This window comes from Orbicella faveolata, unplaced genomic scaffold, assembly GCF_042242905.1.
Source record: "Orbicella faveolata isolate gen_17 unplaced genomic scaffold, um_ofav_v1 contig_26, whole genome shotgun sequence".
Classification (NCBI taxonomy): domain Eukaryota; kingdom Metazoa; phylum Cnidaria; class Anthozoa; order Scleractinia; family Merulinidae; genus Orbicella; species Orbicella faveolata.
In genome coordinates this window covers 12,789,771-12,812,847 of record NW_028301554.1, presented here as the reverse complement: position 1 = coordinate 12,812,847, position 23,077 = coordinate 12,789,771, and the positions used below count along the sequence as shown (strand labels likewise).

Sequence of the window (23,077 nt, the reverse complement as noted above, 5' to 3'; positions counted from 1 at the left end):
CCATCAAAGCTTGTATTTCTTTCTTTCCGTCAAATAAATGTCTGAAAGTCCCCATATGAGCGATGAATTCGTTGACAGGCCTAGCAACCAAATGTCGGTTTGCCGTTTTAGAGGTCAGCGATGACGAAGACGAAGAAAAACCTCAAGTAGAAGGTGACAAGGCGGGAACCGTCGCGGGAAGACCAAAAGGTGCTGACGCAAACAACGATGCAAAAGCGAAAAAGAAACGGAAAAAGAAGAAAAACAGGTCAAAAAATAACCAGGTAGTCACAACTGAGCTTCGTTAGGTATCTAAGTTAACTTGCTGAGTAGTTTTCATTGACTGAGACGTACGGGGAATGCAGAGGGAGTCATATAGACAGGGATTGAGGAACAGAAAGAAGACGTCTTGTCAAATTTAATGCACTAGTCAATTGTAACCCCGACCCTCAAACCCCCAGGGAATAGTGGGGAAATTCACAAGAGCATCTTTGTAATTTTAGAAACTTTCCCGGGGTCCCAGGGACACAGATTCAGAAGGCGATTGGCCCTGCCACTTAGCGGTGTGAAATGCAGGCGTGAAATGTAATAAGAGTGCCAAATAAAATAACAAGTTTTCGTGATTGCGACGCCAAAGGCGCTCAATTTAAAACATGACACGATCAGTCACAGCTGCTTCGTTTGCCCATCAGGAGCAAACAAAGCCGCTAGCTGCTCTTTTTCATTCTCAAACAAGATACAGGGTACACTAATGACGTACATGATAAAGAGTGTATAATTATTTCTTTCAAAGTTGCTCTCAGTGGGAAAGAATACTAGACTTGTTTTTCGCTGCAATTCAATCAAAAATAGCCTTTAAGTTCGTATTAAAGTTAACTTAATGTTAGTATCAACACAGTGCAATGCTGCTCACAATATTGCTCACAGTGACTACATTGCACCATGTTGCCATCCCTGAAATTATTGTATGTGTAATTTTGTGGAAGTATAACCTCCCCCTACTTCAGCAATATTGCATTTTCAAGGGTGGACACATGAGTGAAATATGCGTGTCCCAGCCTTTATGTCAAGGTTAGCATTAGGGTTACCATAAGAATATGCCATAGGGTTTAGGCTATGATTAGAGTTAAAATCAGGGTCAAGGCCTGTGGTCACTTTTGTTAATATGCACATGTTCTGCACATCATGAAATTGTTGGATTACACACCTCATATGCTACAGTTGAAACTGGCAGAATCAATCTCAGAATCAAATCAAGCTTAATAACCAGGAACACCAGAAGAGCAGCATCTCACTAAAGCACTAACTGGTAGAATTGTACTCATATACTAGTACTGATATGCAATCTGATTGGCTTAGCTATCAACCAACCAACCAATTAATCATCTTATTTTGCCAGATTTACAAAAAGAATTTATAGCATAAAAACAATTAACTTTGGCAAACGAAAACTACTCCGAATAGTAGGAAAACTAAACAAGCTAAGTTGATAGAAAAAATAATATTCTTTACCTTGGTTGCAATATGCTTGATTAAAGAGAAGGAAAAAAAAAGCACACACACAAAACAAGATACAAAACAAGATACAAACAAATAGTTAAATGAGTGTTTAAAAAAGAAATGAAAAGTAATTTAACCATACCAGTTAATAAGACCAAATTTATATTTAGGTTTGTTTGGAATGAAAAATAGTATATATTTACATGTACCTACACCACAGGCAAGACATAGAAATACTACTGAATAATAAATTATTAAATTTTCACCCAAAAAATAATATTAGGGAGTGACATTCACCAGCACAAAGGGATTGTGGAAAAAAGTGATGAGCATTCATACATAGCTGCAAGTATCAATGCATGATTTAGTCATCTCACGATTTTGTTAAAGCACCAAGTATGATATTTGATTCAACCTTCTTAGTTATCACCTCAAAGAAATCTCAAGTTCCTAGTGTATAAATCATTGAATGGCTTAAAACTTTTAGCTTTGTTTAGCAAGTTAAAAAGGAGACCGCTAAAAAATGGGTTTCTACAGATAATTTGTGTAAGTTCTGTCTGTGTACATCCTATGATGGATAGAGAGTTCTGATACTCTGTCATATTGGTTATAGTCCTCAGGAGATCCTTCAAACAATGATCAAGACATAGACAATAATGAGCCAAATGCAGATCATGGAGAGTGGGATGAATGGATGCAGAAAGATGAACAGGTTTGGTTTCATCATCATCATCATAAACTTTATTTACTCTCGAATTTACAGAGTCACTAATTTCTTTGAGCTACCTAATGTTAGAGGAAGACGTGGTGGCCTCATGTTTAGTGCGCTCAAGCTTAGCTTGAAGGGAATCTCTTAATGTTGTGTGTATGTACGCACTCTAGCATCTGCATTAATGATGTAAAAAATGTGCACAGCAAGGAATCATGTACCATGCAATTCAGTGGAATCACCTTAAGTAACTTTTTTTTTTCCAAATAAAGTTGAAAGAATTTTTTTTTGTAATTAGCTTCTTTGGATTGATGATAGAAGTGTTTATATTTTTAACCAAAATACATGACATGGTTGTTGCTTTCATTGCTTTTTAGTTTGTTCTCAGTCAATTCCAAAGGGATCTCAAGGTAAATAATAAATTGTTTACTAAATTATGTCTATGCATTTTGAATTGGTCTGTTGCCTTTTCATTATGGTGTCACCATTTTTGTTTGTCGAACAGTCACTGAAGTTTATCTTTTGTTAATAATGACAACAGGACATAATGAAATCTAGGGTGGTCAGTAACCATCCAAGTACGCAGAGTCAAACAATTGCATATGGTTACGGGCAGAATAAGAAGATGTAAAGTCCTTATACCAATATTAATCAGCCATTTAATCATTATCTGTTCAAGTTCAACTGTCCAAAAAACGACAGGCACAAGTGGCACAGACTGTGCAATCATAATATCAAAAGTAGTATGAATCATAAATTCTATCATAGTATCAAAAAAAGGGCTGTCTGGTCATCCAGGACAGGTAGATTTTCCTGCTGGGCAAGTTACTTTCATCTTCACTTGCCTGATGGGCAGGTCATCTGCCAACTAGCAATAAAAGTAAACAAAGACTTGCCAGGGCAAGCAAAATTTAAGAGCTGTTGATCTGAAGGGCAAGCTAGAATTCAAGTTTTTTTCAAGCCCTGAGTATGATCTTCAGCAAACTGAATTTGAAGAATGTTGCATCACTTTAATACTGATGATCTACTATAGGGAGTTTCATGGCTTTTATCACACTGACAACCACTCTTAATAATAATCCAATGCATACGAGAAGTGTGAACCTTAAAAATTATTTGCTGCTATTTTGTTTTGTCATTAGTTGGCTCTTGAGGCAAGTAAGATAGATACAATTCAAACAAGGCAAAAACAGGTTAGTTTATATTAATAGTCACTTTGACTATTGTTGAAGTAACATATGTTTTTCAGCATTAAGTTTCTCTACTGTTCTGTAGACAAAGTTAAGCCTGTTCTCAAGCTATGCATGGGATAGTATCTCTGCAGAAACATATTTTCAAAAACATATTTTCAAAAGCATATGGAGCAACAACAATTTTAACACTTATGCGTGCTACATTTCCACATAGACTTTTAGACAATCCTGAATATGTGTTGTTAACCAGTGCTAAAATATAACCATTTCTGAGTAATTTATTTGTCAAAGCAACCTCTAAGCTGCTGTGATCAATGGTGTAGTGAGCTAGTGAGGGAGAGAGAGTGAGTCCATAATAATGTCTGTCAAGCCGCTCAGATGGCTTTAACAACCAATATGTTGTTCGCATCATAATAGCGGAGCTCCGGCGGCCCAAAGGGCCGCCAAGCGGAGCCCCATACTCATATGGGAAAGAAAAGGATACCCATGAGTTGATTTTCTCATGGTTACCATGGCTAGCGGTATTGCTCGTGGGCGCGTACGCACAACGACGACGACGATGACGGCGACGGCGGAGTTGCCCAACATGGCGGCCATACTCCAAATAATAGGTTGACAGAGACATGCAGCCTTGGTTTACCGTGCACTTCCTTGACATTGGGCATCCATGTTATGATCAATTGACACCTGTCAATACAAGGTATCCGCTGACCAGTATCACGTGACCATATCGTGGGCTCAGGTTTACAGCTCCTCGAGGTCATGTGTTTTCTTGAAGTTGACCGCTGACCAAGCGCTGGTTATCGATTGGATCGCGGGCTCATATTGGGTTAGCTTGTTGGAAACAGGGCAGGATTGCTCGGAAGCCAGTTTATGCTAACCCAGGATTAAAAGTTAATCGAATTATAACTTTTTCTTCTATACAAATGTGTTTTGCTGTTTTGTTTTGCGTATATGGTGATTATTAAAACTCAAAACAGAAGGCCAAACAATACACAGAAACCTCACCGCAAAGTTACAAAACTCAAATCAAAATTCTACCTTTTTCTGGGTTAGCTTAATCGGGCTTTGAACAACCCGGCCCAGGAGCTACGCTTTTAGGCTGGCCTAAATCTATATATTAAATGTAATAGTAACTACTTATTAACCAAGAGTGAGGTCTTAATGAGAAAAATCTCAAACTTAATTATAATATCACTTGCTCAATACAGCATGACCGAAGTTTGAGATTTTCCCCAATCTTGAAAGTGCAATCCACCTTAGGAAAAAAGATGGCGGCTGTTCATTTTACCACAATGCCTTGCAAACCTAACACAGCCTATAAGGCACTAAGAAAGCCAAATGTTTATAATATTTGTCCCTGTTCAAAGGACATTGAGTAGCCTGGGTTTGAAGATTTTATAATATTTCTGTACATTTTTATAAACGTTTTTAAAGTTGTCATGCGCTAAGAACTGTGGGTAAATGTACCAGTCGCCATCTTTTTTCCTACGGAGGATTGCAAGGTTAATAAGTAGTTTGTTACTTATTTATGGTCAAAATGGCTGAACCTGGAGACATTACTTCTCTGGTTTAAGAAGAATCCCATAACAAAAATAGCAGAGCCTGTGTGTTATATTGGATACAAACAAACACCAGCTATATAATTGTAGAACAATATTTTGTAAGGACTGATGGTGAATGTTTTGCAGGAATTAACATCCACACAAGCAGTTAGTCAGGAAATTACCAAGGAGAAGAAAAAGAAAGAAAAGCCTATTCCAATGTCATTAAGTGAATTTAGACAAACTGGAACTACTGAAGGAATCCAATGTGCACCAAAGTCTGAAAGCTCACATTCTGTGACAGGACTTGATAGCTTTTTAGAGTGGCCAGATGATTCTACCATAGCTGTAACACTGAATCATGAGAGGTCCAACATACAAGGTCAGATTGCTTCTTGTTGCGATTCAGTTCTTGCAGCTCAGTCAAGCCTAGTTTGTGTTTGTTGGCAATTTTCCCCATATCCCAAACTTCCTTTCTTGTTTCTCTCAAGTTAAAGAAACAAGAAGGGAAGTTTGGAAGACTGAGAAATGCTGTCAGTGGGAACACGAGTCACAGGCGAGTGTACTTGTGGCTTGTGTTCCCATCCTCAGCTGTTTCCTAATTAGTTGTCTAATTATTGATCTCCAATTTGTTTTACTAGGCACAACTTTTAACGAAATGGTGCAGGTATGTGTGACCTGTACTTGTGATTTTAGTTTTCAGTGTGTAGGCCCCAATGCAATGTTCCCACTTTTTGATGTAAAAAATTTTTGCTCCGTTTAAATATACCCCCTTTTATTTAGGTGGAAAGACAGAGTGAGGAGAAACCTTCCACACCCACAAAGCCTGTCAAGGTATCTGGTAGGAAGAAGAATGATGTGAAATCTGATACTGAAAGCAGAAATCAAAACCAAGTCACTAAGACATTATCAGAAAAAGTGAGGGACAGTCTTAATTAGTATAGGTAATCATATGAATGCCAGTGCAATAAAGGATTCACACTACAAAAATGCTCCCTTGAAAGAATTTTCAAATATCAAAAGCAGTATAAATCATAAATGCTCAAGCTTTCATACGATTACTCTTTTTATTATATGACAGAGAAAATTGCAAACCCACGTGTGTTAATTTGCTCTGCAGTGCAAATTAAGAATTAACAATAAATTGGCCTGCTCTCAGCCAATCCCAATGAAGTAATTCTCTCAGTCATATAATAAATATTAATATAGCTTTTACACACATCTAGAATTAAATGTTCATGTGTTGAATAGGCTTACCAATTCCATTTTGTCAAGTAAAAAGTAGGATCACCATTTGTTTTTAAAAGATAAGTAAGTTTCTTTGGACTTCTTTGAGATCAGTTTTGGGATCTGTTGTTATATTTTTTCTTTCTCCTGTCTAGACAATATTAATTATAATATCACTTGCTCAATACAGCATGACCAAAGTTTGAGATTTTCCCCAATCTTGAAAGTGCAATCCACCTTAGGAAAAAAGATGGCGGCTGTTCATTTTACCACAATGCCTTGCGAACCTAACACAGCCTATAAGGCACTAAGAAAGCCAAATGTTTATAATATTTGTCCCTGTACTATTCTGATGGGAACATCTTGTTCATCGGACACTTGTTGTTTAGAACACACATTCTCAGTAACTTTCATTTCAATAAAATGTCTGATGGTGTTCTCTACGAGGGTTTTGGGATAATGCAGGCGAGCAAAAACCGTTTTAAGACGTTCACATTCTTGATGGAAGAACTGCCAATTTGGGGAGAGTTTGAACGCACGGTTTAACATTGTCTTCTGTAGAGAATGTTTATACCTTACGTCAACATGGCTTTGGTAATGCAGTAAAAGCCCAGTATCGGTCGGTTTCACGTAGACCTTCGTATCTAGTCGGGGACCATCAGAATTGTCTTACCGTTCAAAGACCAGAAATCGGCGAATGCGGTAAGACACCAACTCGGTGATCTCAGTCGAAAGATTGATGCCGTTGTCCAGCCTGTTTACACAAGTCAGAAGATCAAAGGACACTTCAAACCAAAGGAACATAAACCTCCAATTGTGAATCAACAAAATGTTGTTTATTATTATAAGTGTGGTCTATGCGATGCAGACTATGTCGGCTTCACGAGTCGACACCTACATCAACGTGTGGAAGAACATAAGCGATCAACAATCGGCAACCACGTGAAGGATGAGCACGGAAAGGATCCGGAGACCATTGGAAGCAATTTCAGGATTTTGAAAAAATGTCAGAGTAAACTCGACTGTTTGATTTTTGAAAAGCTTTTTATTCGTAAACTTCAACCAAAATTGAACAAACAGAGTGATTCGATCCGCGCGAAGCTATTTACTTAATTATTTTAATTATTTTATTTTTAAATCGTTTCTATCGCCTTAACGTTTTTATTACTCATGCCGCCCTTTTATTGTATTGTTTCTATGTAAATATTTTAGAGTTTTAGTCAGTGTCTCATTAGCCTTCCTATAATCGATTGTATATATTTGGGCGCATGCAAAACTTTTACTTTTCAACTTGAAAATGACCGTCGAGCGGTCGAAACGTCGTTGCATTTTAACGTTAACTTTTTTAGTGAAATCATTTTTCTTTGTTCTTTCAACATTAGAAACTTTTTGTAGCAACCCATGAAGATGAAATGCAGGCAGAAATGGTTCATATTAAAGATGAGTTAGACAAGACAGGTCATGAGCTCACTGAGCTCAGGAAAGCCAAGGTTGAACATATTAAAATCATTGAAGACTTGAAGGTAGGTTACAGTATTGTCACAGAGTATTCACAAAAACAAGTTAGCTTCAACAAAGTATGTCTGCTATGTTTAAATTTTAATTTAACCCCTGATAAGGTCGTGGGACATCAGTTTGCTTTTATTGTAAATAATTATTTAAAAGCATTGCAAGTTTATGGGAAGTTTCACATTTCTGCTAAGAATAAACTCTATTTTTGCACTTTCAGAAAGAATTATCTCAAGTGAAGAAAAGAAACAAGCAATTATGCTTCATTCTTAGTCAGGCAGAAAGTAAGTGAACTGTCAAAAAGTTACCTAAATAAATGGTTACCAGAGTGAGATTAAATTTTCAGTGGCCAATGTATGTCTTCACAGCAGAACTAAACTTATCATGAGTTCATTATGCAAAGCTCAAGCTTACCATTCGTTATTGCCAACAACATTTGGAGCCGCTATCGAATGCCGTGATGCTAATGAAAAGCGTTCTCTCGTATGTCTGACTCGTTCCCTGTTGGATGGATGTTATGATCGATGTTCTTTTAATGTTGTTTTATTATCGATTCTTCATAACTTACATAACCAAGACATGACGTTCGGCCCCACACAAGTTCTGAGAACTCTTGCTTTTGTCATTGTATATAAACAGTGTATTAAGCAAAAATAGCTTTCTTAAAGTAAACCTTCATTTGAGAGCATAATTGTGGAAAAGAAAGCGAAGTGTGTGTATTGTGATAAATGGCTTCTTCCAGGAGCAAGGCCAGCAGAACTTGTACTGAAAATGAATCTAAATACTGTCAGAACTGGGGTCTTACACTGAAGTTATGTGGTTTATAGAATGAAACGATGAGCAAAATAAAAGCAATCAAATACTATAGAAGTTAACTTTCTCTGAAAAGACAAATTAAAATGCCCTTGTCTGCCTTTGCCTGTTTTGCTATTTTGTATGCGTTTTCAACTATCCAAAAGGAGCATTGTCTTAAAATTGTCTAAATGATGTTTATTGTAAACTGATTTTTAGTGAAAGAAAAATCTGAGCTGCTGATGCAAATTGAAGAGCTAAATGAAGTTAAAGAGCAGGTGAGATAACTGTTTTTAAGTAGTGGTAAACACAAATACCAGAATCACACCAACCCACAATCGTCCATTTTGCTCCAAAGAAACGCTAACGCTCCGCGAAATGTTAGCTTTTTTCGAAAGTCACTAGTGAGCAACAAAATGTTTTTCATGTCCGTCGATGAATCCTAACACTTTCTTTAGAAATACAGTTGAATTTTCGCTAACAAACACTTTTAGGCCGGCACCTCTCGCATGCGGATACTTAGTAAACGGTCCCAGCCACAAACAAACACTGCATTTTTAACCTCTCATAAGCGGACACCTCTCTTCAGCGGACACTTTTTCTCTTCCCGAGGGTGTTACAGACTTTTCGTGAGCTTTTCACGTGCTGTGAAATTGGCTCTTACACCGCGCAAAAACTTCGTAATTTTGAAGAGTAAGAGCACAAGCTGAAATTTGACAGTCCAACCTTAGAAAACTGTCCTGTAGATTTGTTCAAGTTTTAAGGTCCAATGCAATTTGGGATCAATGTACAAAGCAATCGAAACATAAGTAGCTTGAGTATTTTAAATGTTATTTAAGTGCAATTTTAACAGATAGTTTACAGAATCTGCCCAACTTGTTTACTAATTCCTACATCAAGAAAAGATAAGGAAATTGGATGAGCGTTTGTGCACAACCCTTCATGACTAGCACCCTCTCTGGCTGTATTCCAAACATACGCCGGTTTTGTCATTTTACCCAGCTGGCTGGTATAAGCTTTAATTAAAATGTTCGTAGTGGGGTTTTCGCCAAACTTCTCAATGCAAGACATAAATGACAAGACAGTTCTAAACATAAAATGTGCGAAACAATAAACATGTAAATCGTCAAGTAGTCGTTTTATTTATTGCATTTTCTAGATGTTTGTACTGTCTTCTTGTTTTGACTTGTTCATTTTGGTCAGTGCACAATCTCGCTCTTTGCTTTACTTTTCTCCTGTCAAATTTACTGACAACTTCGAATTTACTTTACATTTGGAACTACTAGGTGGTACAGTTACACGCTGAACTAGAACAGGAAAGATCTAAAAACTCTGCTTTGAAGAATGAGATGGCCAAGGTGAGGGTTGAAATGGGCACGACATAGTTAACTAGCTAGCTATTTGAAATACTCGATATTTGGCAGTGCCATGCAGCTGAGACCCAAACCCACCGTTACTATCAAAAGTCTTCCCCCCGCCCCTTGCTTACTTTTATGGCTTTATTTTTAAGCAGAACAAATTAAACCGTTAGCTTAGGTTATTATTCTTCCCTTCGTCAGGCTCTGTCTGTCTAACGGTACAAAAGACCCCCTGGGGGAGACAGAGACTCCCATACGTAACCAGTCATTGAATTTTCTTTTGTAGTTATATTTTACAGTAATGATTACCATGTCTTTTGCGAAACTAAATCTTATTTTGTTTGTCTCTAGTCGTCAGGAGGGAGACAAAGACATGGTTCTTCCTGACAACAACAAAGTTAAATGCTGTTTATTTTATATGCGAGGACATCAAAATTATTTTAAATATGTTTCGTTTAAAAATAGAAAGAAAATCATACTTGTATTGCTTATGTCAACTGTTACATGGCATGTGTAAGTTATTCAATAAATAGAAAACATTTTCGGAATCCTTCTAGTGAGGCCTTGTAGTGGAGGGGATAACGAGAAATGCTGTGAGAACACGAACCGCGGGCGAGTGTTTGGACCTCAACGCCGGGAAGATCCCATGTAGTTGGAGAACGGCTTTTCCCAGGTTAGGTCCCGAACCAACTCGGATTGATCAGAGGATTCCCAACATAAAAATATAGAAATTAGAGAAGAATCGGACTTTAACCCAGTTCAGATGTCGTAACAATCCTGACCATGAGCCACCCCCCCCCCCCGCCCCCCAAAAGAAAACGATTTTAGAGAGCGATAGATTGGTAAAATAGCCTCACGTCAATAATGATCGCGCACAGACATCAGGTAATACACCGCGGAAGTGACAAGAGGCTGCTTTTATTAGTTTTTTATTAAGTATACTCTGGTATTCCAGTTTCGTAAAACTACCATTTTTTTACACCTCTGAGAAGCTTTGTTAGTAATCAAATTAACCGTTGCCTTAAAAAATTATCTTTTCACGAGCTTTTACTTGCGTTTATGGCCAATTAACTCTTTGTGCTGGCCAACTTTGGCTTGGTATTTTAGTTATATCTTGTGTATTTAGACTTGTTTCGTTCAGCTGACTTCTTCCTCATCCTCTTTCGGCGTCTTGACAGCTTTCTTCTATCAAGTCGTTATGGCTGTGTTAGAATGGATTCCACTTTCCAAAGTAACTAAGAAATAATCAGAAGCTCATTAAGCTGTCTCGTGAAACAGGTTTCTCATCTCTCAAATTTACGCTTCTCTAATAGAATAACATTGCCTTGCATAACTTGGCGAGATGTTAAAAATGAGTGAGAACTTGCGGATTGGCACTTAAATATCGGATTGCTGTAAAGCTCCTCGCACGTAAAAGAGCCGTAAATTTACTGTGAATACGTTACTATCAACAAAAAATCATTGTCTTATAACGAGGAACAAAAAAAGCACCATGTTTGTGATCCACATATAGGACGTAACACAGCAGTGGTCAACGACTTGGCATAAAATATTCATTGATACCAAGGTCCATTTCTGGCACAACGTCTTTTCAGACATTGTATGACTAGTATATAAGTGACAGTAACAAAAGCCGGGAGGCAAAGCATCTTACCCCTCTTGATGGTTACAAACGTCTTACATTCTCCACTGTAATTCCTGGTTAATCTAGTAGCTGGAATCAGCTTATTAACCATTCCGTATGACCGTCGAAGAGGAATTGTTCCGATAATAACAGGCAGTTCGACTTCTAAGTGAGATTCACCTTCACATTCACGTGTTGATAACATTACCTGCGAGAAGAAAAGAAAAGAAAAGAAAATCTCGTGATTTAATTATAATTCTGGTTAACACTAATTTGCAATAGGAAGTTGGAACGATTATGTGCAGTGGTAACACGTGAACTACACGTTGGTTATCTCGTTCCCAGACCTCTAGGTTTGTTCACAAGAGAACTGGGGACGAGATAACTACATTTTTGTTTTGAATACTGACAAAAGTTTGCTCCTACTGTATCGCCCTGAAGTCGAATGCATGTTAATGGAGATAAAAGAAATGTCAACCGTCGTCTTTCCGTGTTCAGTACTGTAAACCTGGCTTTACGTTCAGTCCAGTCCCTGACTTTCTACAAAGAAAAGCGACAGGTGTCATTAGTGAGGAAACGTCGTACAACTTGTCAATTCCTGTCCTTCCATCCCTTGTACCTTCAGTCAAGCTTGCGTTCAGTCTGTCAGTCCTCTGTCAGCCGTATATCTACCTTAACATGATACGTAATGGATAGAATCCCGCAACTCCTCATGGTCGGCGGGACATCCGGGACTTCCAACTCGTCAACCGCCCACGAGAGGGAAGAGCGCTGGACCATCTTTCGCTGGCAACGATCAGTCCTTGATTTTCCACAGCGAGACTTAAAAGAGATAGTCTGCACAAGGAATATTGTTGTTTGGTATGTTTGTGTCAGCGGCAGATTCTTGATATCAGTTGTCAGTATCATACGTTCACGTGGACAATACGCACTGCGGTCTGTAAACGCCAACAGCTTCAGTGGGGAGGCCATTCCATTGTATAAGCAGTTCAGTGATTTCTGAGCCTCGCCAAAAGTTGGCAACTAAAACGTAAAATAAGCAGTCATCCACTTTGAAAAGAGATAAAAGGAAAGTAAGCATATTTCCTGCTCTCTAATTTCTTATTTACCTCTATTGATACTCTCTTCCTTGATCTTTTCCTTGTTGCTCACAGGGCGCCCTCACATCCGTTTAGAATATGAATAAAAGATTAACCTAATTGATTAAACTACCTTTATCGCGCGTGTTTTGTGTTTTGTGGCGGCCATTTTGAATTTTTAATACGCGGTCTGCTAGTGCGAAGTCTGGAACCGAAATTACGGAAGTCTGGGACGGGCGGGAAAATTCGCAAATTCTCGGAGGTAGCCGATCGCTCCCCGAGGATAATAAAGTGTCATTTTCTTAGTGCTCCGAGCAGGCTTCGAGCGATTTCCATAATTTCGGTTCCAGACCTCGCACTAGCAGACCGCGCGCGTATTAAAAATTCAAAATGGCCGCCACAAAACAAAACACGCGCGACAAAGGTAGTTTAATCAATTAGGTTAATCTTTTATTCATATTCTAAACGGATGTGAAGGCTCCCTGTGGTTGCTGCGCCTTATCGGATAAATTCCAGTTTTGGCTGTATCACCTGATGTGTTGAGACCAATATATTTGAACTGCTGGTGATGAGAGGCCATCGCAGGTATATTCTGGTGTAAATAACTGCGACGACCTTTCAGGTCAGTATTTCATATATTCACTCATGTATCGATGTATGTCATCATCTTAATTCTCCGGGTTACTTTGAACACAAACAAAGTGATCTACTCCTAGTTGGCTTGCTAGTTCAGTTGCTATAGTATTGTATACGTATCGCTAAGATCATGAGTCTGAATGCCATTCTAGTTCAATTTTATCGTGCGTTTTTAAAAGGCTGCAGAGAAAATAGTGGGAGCGTTTTTCAAAGCTTCTGCTGAATATAACTTGAATTACTTAAAATTTGACGTGAAGTGAGACAGTATTTTCTTTCTAACACCAATTTCCATCTGTGAGCTTACCAAGACGCGAGGACAATTAACATCAATCAAGCTCAAAATTTTGACCAACTCCTTAGTAACCTCGTCGAATCTCCAGGGCCTGTGTATCCGCGCCTTCAGCCAGTATCTGACGTAACCATGTTTACTTTCAAAGGACGATGGGAGACTGTATGGAGGTATTTTGAAGCTAAACTGGAAGGCATGATGGCCAGGAGGAAGAGAGGACGTCTGATTTCTCTTTTTCTCCGCTGTTAAAGCAAGGACAACTGGATCACTGGATAATGCAATTCAAGGGTTTTAATTGGCTTAGCCATCATGGGTTACGAGCCATTATATCATGCTCTACAAATATGACTAGTAGTAATCAAAGATCAGGGGTGCGTTCTGCGCCTGTGATACTAGTTGTCTGTTGCTGAAATCATTATCTTCTCGTGTACGGCTGAAGTTTTACAGACATATTTAACATATAGACATAGTCCACTATTGTTCTGTGGATAAGCGTACGCGTGATTTTTTTGGGCGTTTTTATTTTTATTTTGAATAAATAAATAAATAAATTAGGTTAGTTTTCTCTATTTAAGGGTCGTTTTTGATAAAACAATTATTCCACTCGCGCTTATTGGATAAGAGATGATTATAGCGCACTCGTGGAATAATAAATCTTAGAGATTTCCGCGTAATCCAGTCGTTTGGATGTGCTGTTTCATTTGAGCACTTAAACACGGTTGAGATGAAACGTTTTTTTCTAAAAGGAGGAAAGGAAATTTGGTATACCGGTGACTTTCACTTTTTTTGCGCACTTTGAGTGGATCAACTGAAACCTGTTGGCGCCCAAATATTGTGGATTTGAAAACCATAAAATCGATCAATTAAAAATTTACGTCTTCTCGTGCAGGTTCTCTCCTCAGTTACTAGCTCAGTGCATAATGCTATTTGTCGTTTGCTGTTGAGCATGCTAAGTTAGCCTGCTTGTTAGAGTGCCCGCAAGTGAACTGGTAATAAGGTTATATACCCACTGTTTGCTTTAATTAAGTCCTGTTTAGTTAGATGAAATGGCTGAAATTAGGAAATATACAAACAATAGCCTCCATTTGGCACGGAAATATGCTCGGACATTATCTGTTCCGAGAAGCGAGCAGAGCTCGAGGAAAACTGTTAGCTTCGAGCAAGAGATATGTCCAAGGAAAAATACTCGAGCATACTTTCAAACTTGGGAATATCACTCGGATATTCCTCGGTTTTTTTAGCTGGGGTATATTCAGTCTCGTGACGCGTTAGACCAATCGCGGGCGAGCGAAAATATTTGATGGATTATAAGCGTTGGTATGTATCCTTGTGTTACTCTTATGTTATCCGTATGCTTGCCATACGTTTCTGTATATATGAAATTTTTCGGAAATAAGATAAAAAGTGTTCGAAACGTCCGAGATAAAACGCCCAAAAATTAACGTCAGAATTTTTTTTGCAAGTAATGTATAATTAGGCTAATAAAGGCTCGACGGATGTAATGGAAACCTTTTATTATATCAACCCAGATTTAACCTAACCTGAATTCTAACCACATGGAGTTGAACATAAATTCACATTTTCAAAGTTGCTTCTCTATTTCAATTTTAACGAACACTTTCCTAAATAACAGATGCATGGTCGAAAATAAATAGCGTTATTAAAAAGCGGTGGAAGTTAATATATTTTTCTTCGGTAGCCAAAATATTTTGATCTTGACGACAGCTTATAAATTACAACTCCTAGTTGAAGTCGATATTCGTCATTTTCTTGATCATTTTCTAGTGAGTTTTCAACTTTTAAATTGAAGGGTTCATTAGCTATACTTGCAACACAGAATTTTGATGTTACTTCAATAAGATATAAAGCCATGCACTGAATAAAAGAAAGGTGCAGACCAAACTGATTACATTTACTGTACAGCTTTTAATAACGGAGAACATTTAAACAAACCGTAAATGTTGAATTTCGCAAGAAAACCTTCTGTTACACTATCCAGCGCGCACTTGTCTTCAAGGCTGGTTCACTAGACATTCGATTGCCCGCAACTAAGTTAAGCGGTTTAATACTTACAGTTTCCAAATAGTGTGGTTTTCTTATGGAAGTAGATCTCTGCATTTTTGTGCGTTGTGGTGTAAACATCTATTTCCTCCCAACATGTCCAAGACTCACCCTGAAACTCAATGCTAAGGCAGCGAAGTTTCATGTAATCACTTAGATTCAAAACACATTCACCGGTCACTACTTCGCCCGGATGATAGTGCTTGCCAGGGCGGGAGAGACAAATCTTCAGCTCTAAATTTTTTCCCATTCAATTTTGCATGTCAGGGATGGGCTCTTACTGAAGCTGCCTGGGCTATAAGTGTGATTTTTATGGTCAACAGTACTCTTGTGTTTCCCTTCACTGTTACGCTCTTTTTTCTTTTTGTTTTCTCAGCGCCAATCGAGAACCGAACTTTGAGGAAGTGCAAATAAATGCGACGCAGAGTATCAATCTTTCAAGCAGGTACAAAAAAACATTAAAACAGGTTTTAATCGATTTCCGTGAAGGAACTTAAGATACGTTTGCTTGGAATTTGATCACCACGCCTAAGAACTAGATTATTACTGGTTAGTACATGACGGAGATTGTAAACAGATACTAGGCGCGCCCTGTTATGCGTCCAACAGGTGGTTATAGTGTTGGTGCCAATAGCGTCAAACGCTTTTATATTCCTTGTTATTGATTAGATGCTTTGTTGAAGGAAACCCAATAATAAGTCTAGACTGTAGTGCCTTGGAATGAGCGGCAACTCAACATTATTTCCTTAAATTCAGGGTGGGGAGCTTGCTAGAACTGTATTCTGCTTACTTTTCTGTGTTAATACCAGATGACATCGTACTCACAACCGCTACTGCTATACCAGGGATGACAGCCTGAAATTGAGTCCCTTAATAAATTTGGGAGAACACTACATTGTGCGTTAAACGGCTTAGAAAGTAACGATTCTTTTATAACTTAACGGTATAGGCGTTATTTCTGTCTGATTTACAGCCACATCATTTGATACGCTGGCAGCCACCAGAACCTGTAATTTCAACCGTTTATTCTCCAGCAGGGTTAGTAAGGGCGTAACAAAAATAAGGACCTGCATGCAAGAAGGACCAACAATAACGTTTGTAACCGGCAGCAAGTCCTGTACAACTGCCAGCCTATATCCAGTCTCCCCATACCATGTGGGTGGTTATTTCTTGTCCTTCGATAATGTCAAATGGCTTTCGGAGTTGCCACTCATGCAAGTGATCTACTCCTTAGTATGTGTGATATTTTTCTCTTCGCATGGTAGAGAAATAACTGTGTGATATGTTGCCCTCCTTTTCAAAATGAAGTCAGATACACAAGTTATTATTCAGTCAAGATTCTTTATTTTATTCAACAGTGTCAGGATAGAGTCAGTGGTCTTACGCTCGTCTTAGTCTTCCGTTTCCATACTCTCAGCTTCTTGCATAACTTGTGAGATCTTTTGTCCAAGTTTTCTTTTCTCAACTGTAAATGAAAAGAAATAAAAAGTAAAATATACTGTCACTAGCTGTCTTTTCCGCGCAACGCGACGCATAAGACCTCACTTTCAAGGGTTTATTGTTTGGACAACTGTTTTCTGTTTTGAAAGCTAAGTGTGACATTGTCGCGTTGATGTTTGATTGCAAATCAAGAGAGGATGAAGGGCACCCATCAACCACCCTTGTTGCAAATCCATACCACCGCAACGAGTTGTTTGACTGAAAATAGAGTGGTAGAACTTGCAATTAAACACAGTTTTCGGGTCAATCTTTGAATGGCCCATTTCTTCAAAGACTGGAAAAGTGTAAACAAATCAAACAAGGCTATCCATTGTCGGATAGTGATATATTTGGTGGATTAATAGGCCAACAAACGAAGACAATATTAGTTACCTGTCTCCTAAGAGATTATGTGCTATGTTTTATTTGTCTACACTTTGACAATAGTCTTTCCAAATTTTAGTTTTAATGGAAAGTTAAATAAAATTGATGGCTTGGGATGAGGAAATTTAAAATTCCAGTAACTGAAAAATGAAAGAGGGGGAAGGGACATAAGGCAAATCTTATGACTACTGTGTTGACAAGACACAACTTATTGTGAAATTAGAGGAATATCTAGCTTGGCCTAGCAATAATCTGCTACACAAGCATCAGAACAGAATGCTATCTTGGGACCAGTTGGGACAATGGTTGAATATAGTCAACTGTTAATTGCAAAATCAACTTGTCAATAAAAAGTAAAGGCCCTTAACATTATTTTACCCTCACTACAAAAACTGAGAGAAATGACCACACGGTACGGAACTTTCTGATGAACCTGATGGTTTCTACCAACTGGGATGTCAGACTTACTCTGTACCTCAAAACATAGTCAACAAATTCCAACTGAAATTCCCAGAAAATTACTGTTTCACTTGCTTTCCAATCATGAGCAAAAGTTCTTAGATCTTTGGTTAAATCAGTACTACAGTGTACCTCCAGACTTTTTAACAATTGAAAACTCCCTAAAACGGAAGTTCTTTTATGAGGTGCTCCTTACTCCCCAAACAAAACATGTTTTCAGTTAGTTACAGACCTGGCGGTGCAATGAGTGTGATTCCTTGTTTGACCTCCTTCATCTCAGACTCCTTTCTAAGTTGTTTGTCAGGCTTTAACCTGGAACGTAACAGCAAAGTGTACAACAATCACCACATACTTTCTTAAATCAAAAAAATATACACAGAACAACAGCAGCAAACACCATGCTAATACTTCAAAGCTTTTTTAAACAATTCGTTTAAATCAGTTTTAAAAGCCCTAAACAACACCTTTGGAAAGGTTAATTTGACCAATGAAGGTATAGAAAAGCACTAATGACCACACAAAAAGAGCTTGTTAGCCTGTGGTTAAATGCCATGCTCTTCTATTGAATTAGGTGGGTCTAAATGAATACTATTGGATATGTTTTCTGCATGTGTCATGATAACATTTCAAAGAAAGAACTCTAAGAATGATAATGAAACATTACATTCAGTTCCAAAAACTAAGCAACTAATGATAAAAACCGGCAAAAACCCATCTGAACTCAACAATACAATCAACACAATTTGCCAGTGACTTTTGAGAGATTCATATTGAATTTCTCAGTCCGCCAGTCATCCAAGACAACTAAAATATCAAAAACTCATCCCCTAGACAAGTTTAGTTTGACTCTACCAGAAAAAAAAATTATATTTTCTTATGAGTTCCCTGCACTGACCATCTGGAACTTTTAGAAAACAGAGAACGATTTGCAGCTTTCTTTTGTGATAAAATCATAATTTTGGTCCATTATCTTGGATGATGCGGTATTTTCCATGTATGAAATCATTGCAGGCTCAATTTTCGTTTTGTCAGCTGTGGACGCTTTGTACTGCATTTGCATCCACAAAAACACATGGTGTGATTGCATCAGCTGTTTTGATCAGCATGTGGCTTTTACAATATGTAGTAATGTTAACATTACCAAACAACAAGGCAAATTGAAAAACGAGCAGGAGTGATTCAAGCGTTCCTTTCAGCCTTCATGGCAGTCAAAGGGAAGTGATGTTCTGGGAGACTGGCCACGTGAAAATAATAAAAAAGTAAACTTTTCTTTCACATGTTGTCAGTTGCCATTCTTCCCTACTGAACAGCCAAGTAAAATTTTACCTGGCAAGTATGTCACCTGACATACTTGCCTGGCTGACGACTTGGAGAAAAAACCAAAATTAATATGGATCCCTGCTTTTAGAAATATCAGCATCATGCGATGACAGTTACAACTGACCTGTTTTTGATGTGAAGATCTTGCCTCTTGCTTCTGATTTCTTCTATTCTCTTCATGGCTCTCACTAAAAATATTATATAAAATGTCTGTCAATTAAATACATTTTAAAATAGACCAATTTTGATATATTAAAATCCAGCCTAACACAATTTAGACCTCAGCATGAGGCTCTGGGGAATAAACTCACAAACTCTGTAGTTATTCCCTAAAGCCTTGTGCTGAGGTCTATTGTTTTAGGCTGAATTTTAATATATCGAAATTGGTCTATTACTGCAAACATTTGGAGATAAACTAAACCTGAAGATTAAAAGCAGAATTTTTGGACCAAGAGTTTCAGACAAAATAAATGAATGTGCATTGAGAGACATGTACTGTAGAGTCAATCCACTAAGTGTGATCAGCACAAACCCTCTGTCTTGCATGACAAAAAGAAACAAAACTACAGTATATAGTATATTGTAGTGAGCCACTGAGAAGATAATGTCAGGCTCCATTGGCATATATCTTTCAATCAAATCGTCAGCAGTTGGTAAAACTATTTTTATTTTATACTGACACCTCAGCTCTGTTCACCATTACAAACCTGTGTTAGACCACAGCTCACGGTTGTATTTCACTGGAACATTTCTTTTCTTTTCAAATTCAAATGCACTGTCCTGTAAATCAATCAATCAATAAATAAATGGCCATTGTAAGAAATTAGCACTGGGACAGGTGAGCTTTTCGTTGTTGCAAAGAAAAACTCTTTCTTGACTGATTGTGCTATCATACTACTAGTTTACCTAAATGGAACAAAATGCTCCCAAAGGGAAGAAGGATGTAAGGAGTGTCAATGCAGTGCAGGGTTGTTCCCATACAGAACTCAGGATGGTTGGTAACAATAACAAACTGGATTACAGCACTCGGCTGCATGCAGCACTAAGCCTCATTACATTTTCATTGTTCTCTTATAATTATGGACGAAACTCATGCTCTTATTCAAGTACACCTGGAGTTTCCAGAAACTTCATTGCATTGTTGCAAGGTTTCTAAATTCGAATATTACATGAGAAATACAACATTCAAGAAGGTTTTAGGCCATGGATGAATGACTTCCGGTTTGAGATTTTTAATAACAACAAGCCGTAATTTTTGCTAAGGATTTGAATGAAGTACATGTATATTCTTCCAAAATGTTGAGTAAAGTTGTGCAGATAAAATATATAAATGGTACCGCTAAAATATGCGATTTTTAAAATAATATTAATTTCAACAGATTACAAATAACACTTGATGCTTATAGAAAAACTCCTTTCATTTCACAAAAATGTATTCTGAATGGTCCCTACAATGTGACTAAGTTTACAAAGAAAAGTTTATACAGGAAAACTGGAACGATAAAAGAAGCGTCAAAAATAGCAATGTATGCATTGAAAATTGTCACTCGCCTTCGTACACTGTGACCAATGATGCAAGAGAAAGTACAAGATCAGACTGCGCACCTTAATTCTGCCATTCGCACATAACCACAATTCCTTGTGCCTGTGATCTTACCGATACCACAATTCCTTCTGTTACGCAAAATGTGCTCAAGACCCCTAAAATGTGGCCATTTCCCAATTAGAGAGCTGCCTCATTCACTTCAGGCTCACTCACTGCAGCAGCAATAATTTGGACTTCTTTGTAAAAAGAGTTACTTCAGCTCAACAGTTGATTCAAACAATGCCCTATCGTCAGCTTGAACCCAGTTGTTTAATCTTCGCTACTGTTGTTGCTACTTCTATATTTTACGTAACGTTATGTACTTCTTTGTCACATTATTTTTTAACCAAAACATGGTTGTTTAGTACTCTACGGAGTTGCTCTGTTGTTGTCCCTATATTGAGATGAATAACACCGGTTTCGTCCCATGGCAAGTTCGCCCCCACCGAGTTCGCCCCCACTGTAAAATTTCTATTTCGAGTTCGCCCCAAAATTTTGTGTTCGTATTTACGTGGTTGTTATCGAGTTATTAAACGTTTTCGAAGAACCATTTCAGTCTATCTATGTTTGATAAGCTTAGATGATGATTGTTGCAGCCGGCGCGCACATAGCAACAAATTAAGTCAAACGGTTACCGGTCATCTCGCCACCACCAGGGAGTCTCGCCACCAAGCGAAGTTTCCTCGCCAAGGCAGTGGATAAAAGAACGAGGAATAATCTCTATATGCGACTCGATCTGGTTGGGGGCAAACTCGATCAAGTACAGTTGAGTCGATGTGGGGGCGAACTCGGTGGGGGCGAACTCGCCATGGGGCGAAACCAGCAGCGACCATTGAGATTGTAGATTGCTTTTTACTTACTATGGCAAGCTCTTTGCCTGCTGCCTTTCTGAAGGCTTTGGTCCACTTGATTTTACGTGGATTTCGTTTCATCTTGAAGTTCTTATGGCATTTGGAACGGCAAAATCTAAAGATCTAAAATGGAATTATGTAGCAATGCGGTGTAGATAAAGAAAAAGCAGAAAATAAGTGATCCTGTGAAACTAAGAAAGTTGTAGAATGGTAGCTTACTTTACAGTCGTTCCTTACAAATACTGTTCCATGTCCTGGATATATTGTGGACGAACAGAAATAACACTTCTCAAGACGCATGTTGCTTTGAAAAGAAGTCCGGAAAAAAGGAAAGTTTCAATGATGGCGCAACAATTAGTCAGCGGAGTGGGCATAAAACGGTAACTATGTAGTGTAACAATCATGAAATTTCTCTCGTCAACTGTCACGCTTAGAAATCGAGAGCGAATACGGTATAATTGTTTTAGTATAACCGTTCAAAACTTCGTCTAAATCCTCTTCAAAGACACTTCAAGAACGCAAGGAAGCGGTCACCAGTTTGTTAACAAGCGCAGACTGCTACGCTACTCACTGTCTTCAACAGAATAATTATTAAGAAGCCCAGCCAATCAGAATAAAGAGGAAAAAGAGGAAAAAGCAGTGAAAGTGTGGGACTAGAAACCACCTAAATGGCCATAAATTGGCCCAGAAACCTCACGAGAAACAAGAAAACATACACCTGGAGCGAGGTAGGTTTATTTTTATTCATACCCCTTTGTATTTTTTAAGTATATGAATATAACCGTTTTTCCCATAAAAATCCTTGTATTTCGACTGTTGCGTAACCCCGGCCCAATGCTACTCATTTATGAAACGCATATACAGAAGCTCATTTTCCGAGCTTGGGCAACCTGACGTGATTTGTACGTTATGAGGCAACCGGAGATGACAACAAGAGACAAAGGTAAACTTTCCATTCTTTTGATTCTTCCATCCTACTCAACAAGATATATACTCCCTGTGCTGGAGATTAAAAGCACTGGTCAACCATCAACCCTAAATGTCATCCCGGTTGGCTATGTATATTTGTGAGTTTTTTTGGACAGGGGATTTTGTGGGAGATGGTCGCTTATCAAAAATCTTGAACATAGAAAAATTACCACCAAATTCTCGATAGGAAATCAAAAACTGAGGATTGAAACTGGAAGATTTTATCGTTGCTCTCAACTATCCGAAATAGTCGCTGTTGTCGCAAGGTACTGGCTCGTCACGCACCAATTGCGTGACGCGTCCACGAGTTGCAAAGGGCTTGCAGGACTACCTATTTTGACGGCAAGTGTCCGGTGTTTCTACTTAGGCGAAACAGCCGTAAGTAATTTTGAAACAAATACTTTCGTTGTATGAGTCAAATTGACGACCATTCTCTCAGTCACATCCTCTTTCCACCCCTTGTCTGCCTTGTTGACCTTGTTTAATACACGTCAGTTGAAATTTCAGTTTCCCAGCAAATTAAGACAGTT

The 23,077-nt window shown here is 38.3% G+C and overlaps 4 protein-coding genes across 8 annotated transcripts in view; 2 read left to right on the top strand and 2 right to left on the bottom strand.

The window, feature by feature from the left end:
• Positions 1-62: 62 nt before the first annotated feature.
• On the top strand, positions 63-17,004 carry LOC110063283 (G kinase-anchoring protein 1-B-like). 4 transcript variants are annotated; one of them, XM_020770247.2, is made up of 13 exons: positions 63-263; positions 2,093-2,191; positions 2,566-2,598; positions 3,331-3,381; positions 5,073-5,307; positions 5,567-5,592; positions 5,709-5,843; positions 7,535-7,675; positions 7,882-7,945; positions 8,673-8,731; positions 9,740-9,811; positions 15,877-15,945; positions 16,474-17,004. In XM_020770247.2, exons 1-12 carry the CDS (start codon positions 63-65, stop codon positions 15,898-15,900), a joined length of 1,140 nt encoding a protein of 379 aa, XP_020625906.1. In that variant the 3' UTR covers positions 15,901-15,945; positions 16,474-17,004. The 4 variants fall into 4 exon arrangements, with proteins under 4 accessions (XP_020625906.1, XP_020625905.1, XP_020625907.1 ...); XM_020770246.2 differs by having other exon boundaries at positions 15,877-17,004; XM_020770248.2 differs by lacking the exons at positions 15,877-15,945; positions 16,474-17,004 and adding an exon at positions 10,163-10,359 and having other exon boundaries at positions 5,709-5,759.
• On the bottom strand, positions 10,712-15,877 carry LOC110063284 (arrestin domain-containing protein 3-like). 2 transcript variants are annotated; one of them, XM_020770250.2, is made up of 5 exons: positions 15,513-15,877; positions 13,455-13,681; positions 12,108-12,458; positions 11,466-11,643; positions 10,712-11,046 (listed from the first exon to the last, which is right to left on the bottom strand). In XM_020770250.2, exons 1-5 carry the CDS (start codon positions 15,748-15,750, stop codon positions 11,000-11,002), a joined length of 1,041 nt encoding a protein of 346 aa, XP_020625909.1. In that variant the 5' UTR covers positions 15,751-15,877; the 3' UTR covers positions 10,712-10,999. The 2 variants fall into 2 exon arrangements, with proteins under 2 accessions (XP_020625909.1, XP_020625908.1); XM_020770249.2 differs by lacking the exon at positions 10,712-11,046 and having other exon boundaries at positions 11,091-11,643.
• On the bottom strand, positions 16,822-21,939 carry LOC110063288 (putative ribosome biogenesis protein RLP24). The gene is made up of 6 exons (XM_020770253.2): positions 21,798-21,939; positions 21,588-21,701; positions 19,850-19,922; positions 19,267-19,330; positions 18,055-18,134; positions 16,822-16,965 (listed from the first exon to the last, which is right to left on the bottom strand). Exons 1-6 carry the CDS (start codon positions 21,876-21,878, stop codon positions 16,892-16,894), a joined length of 486 nt encoding a protein of 161 aa, XP_020625912.1. The 5' UTR covers positions 21,879-21,939; the 3' UTR covers positions 16,822-16,891.
• LOC110063281 (semaphorin-2A-like) overlaps positions 21,928-23,077 on the top strand; it is a 34,190-nt gene continuing 33,040 nt past the window's right edge. The window contains exon 1 of the mRNA XM_020770241.2: positions 21,928-22,306. The gene's annotated coding sequence lies outside the window, so the exon portion shown is untranslated. The remainder of the gene's footprint in view (positions 22,307-23,077) is intronic.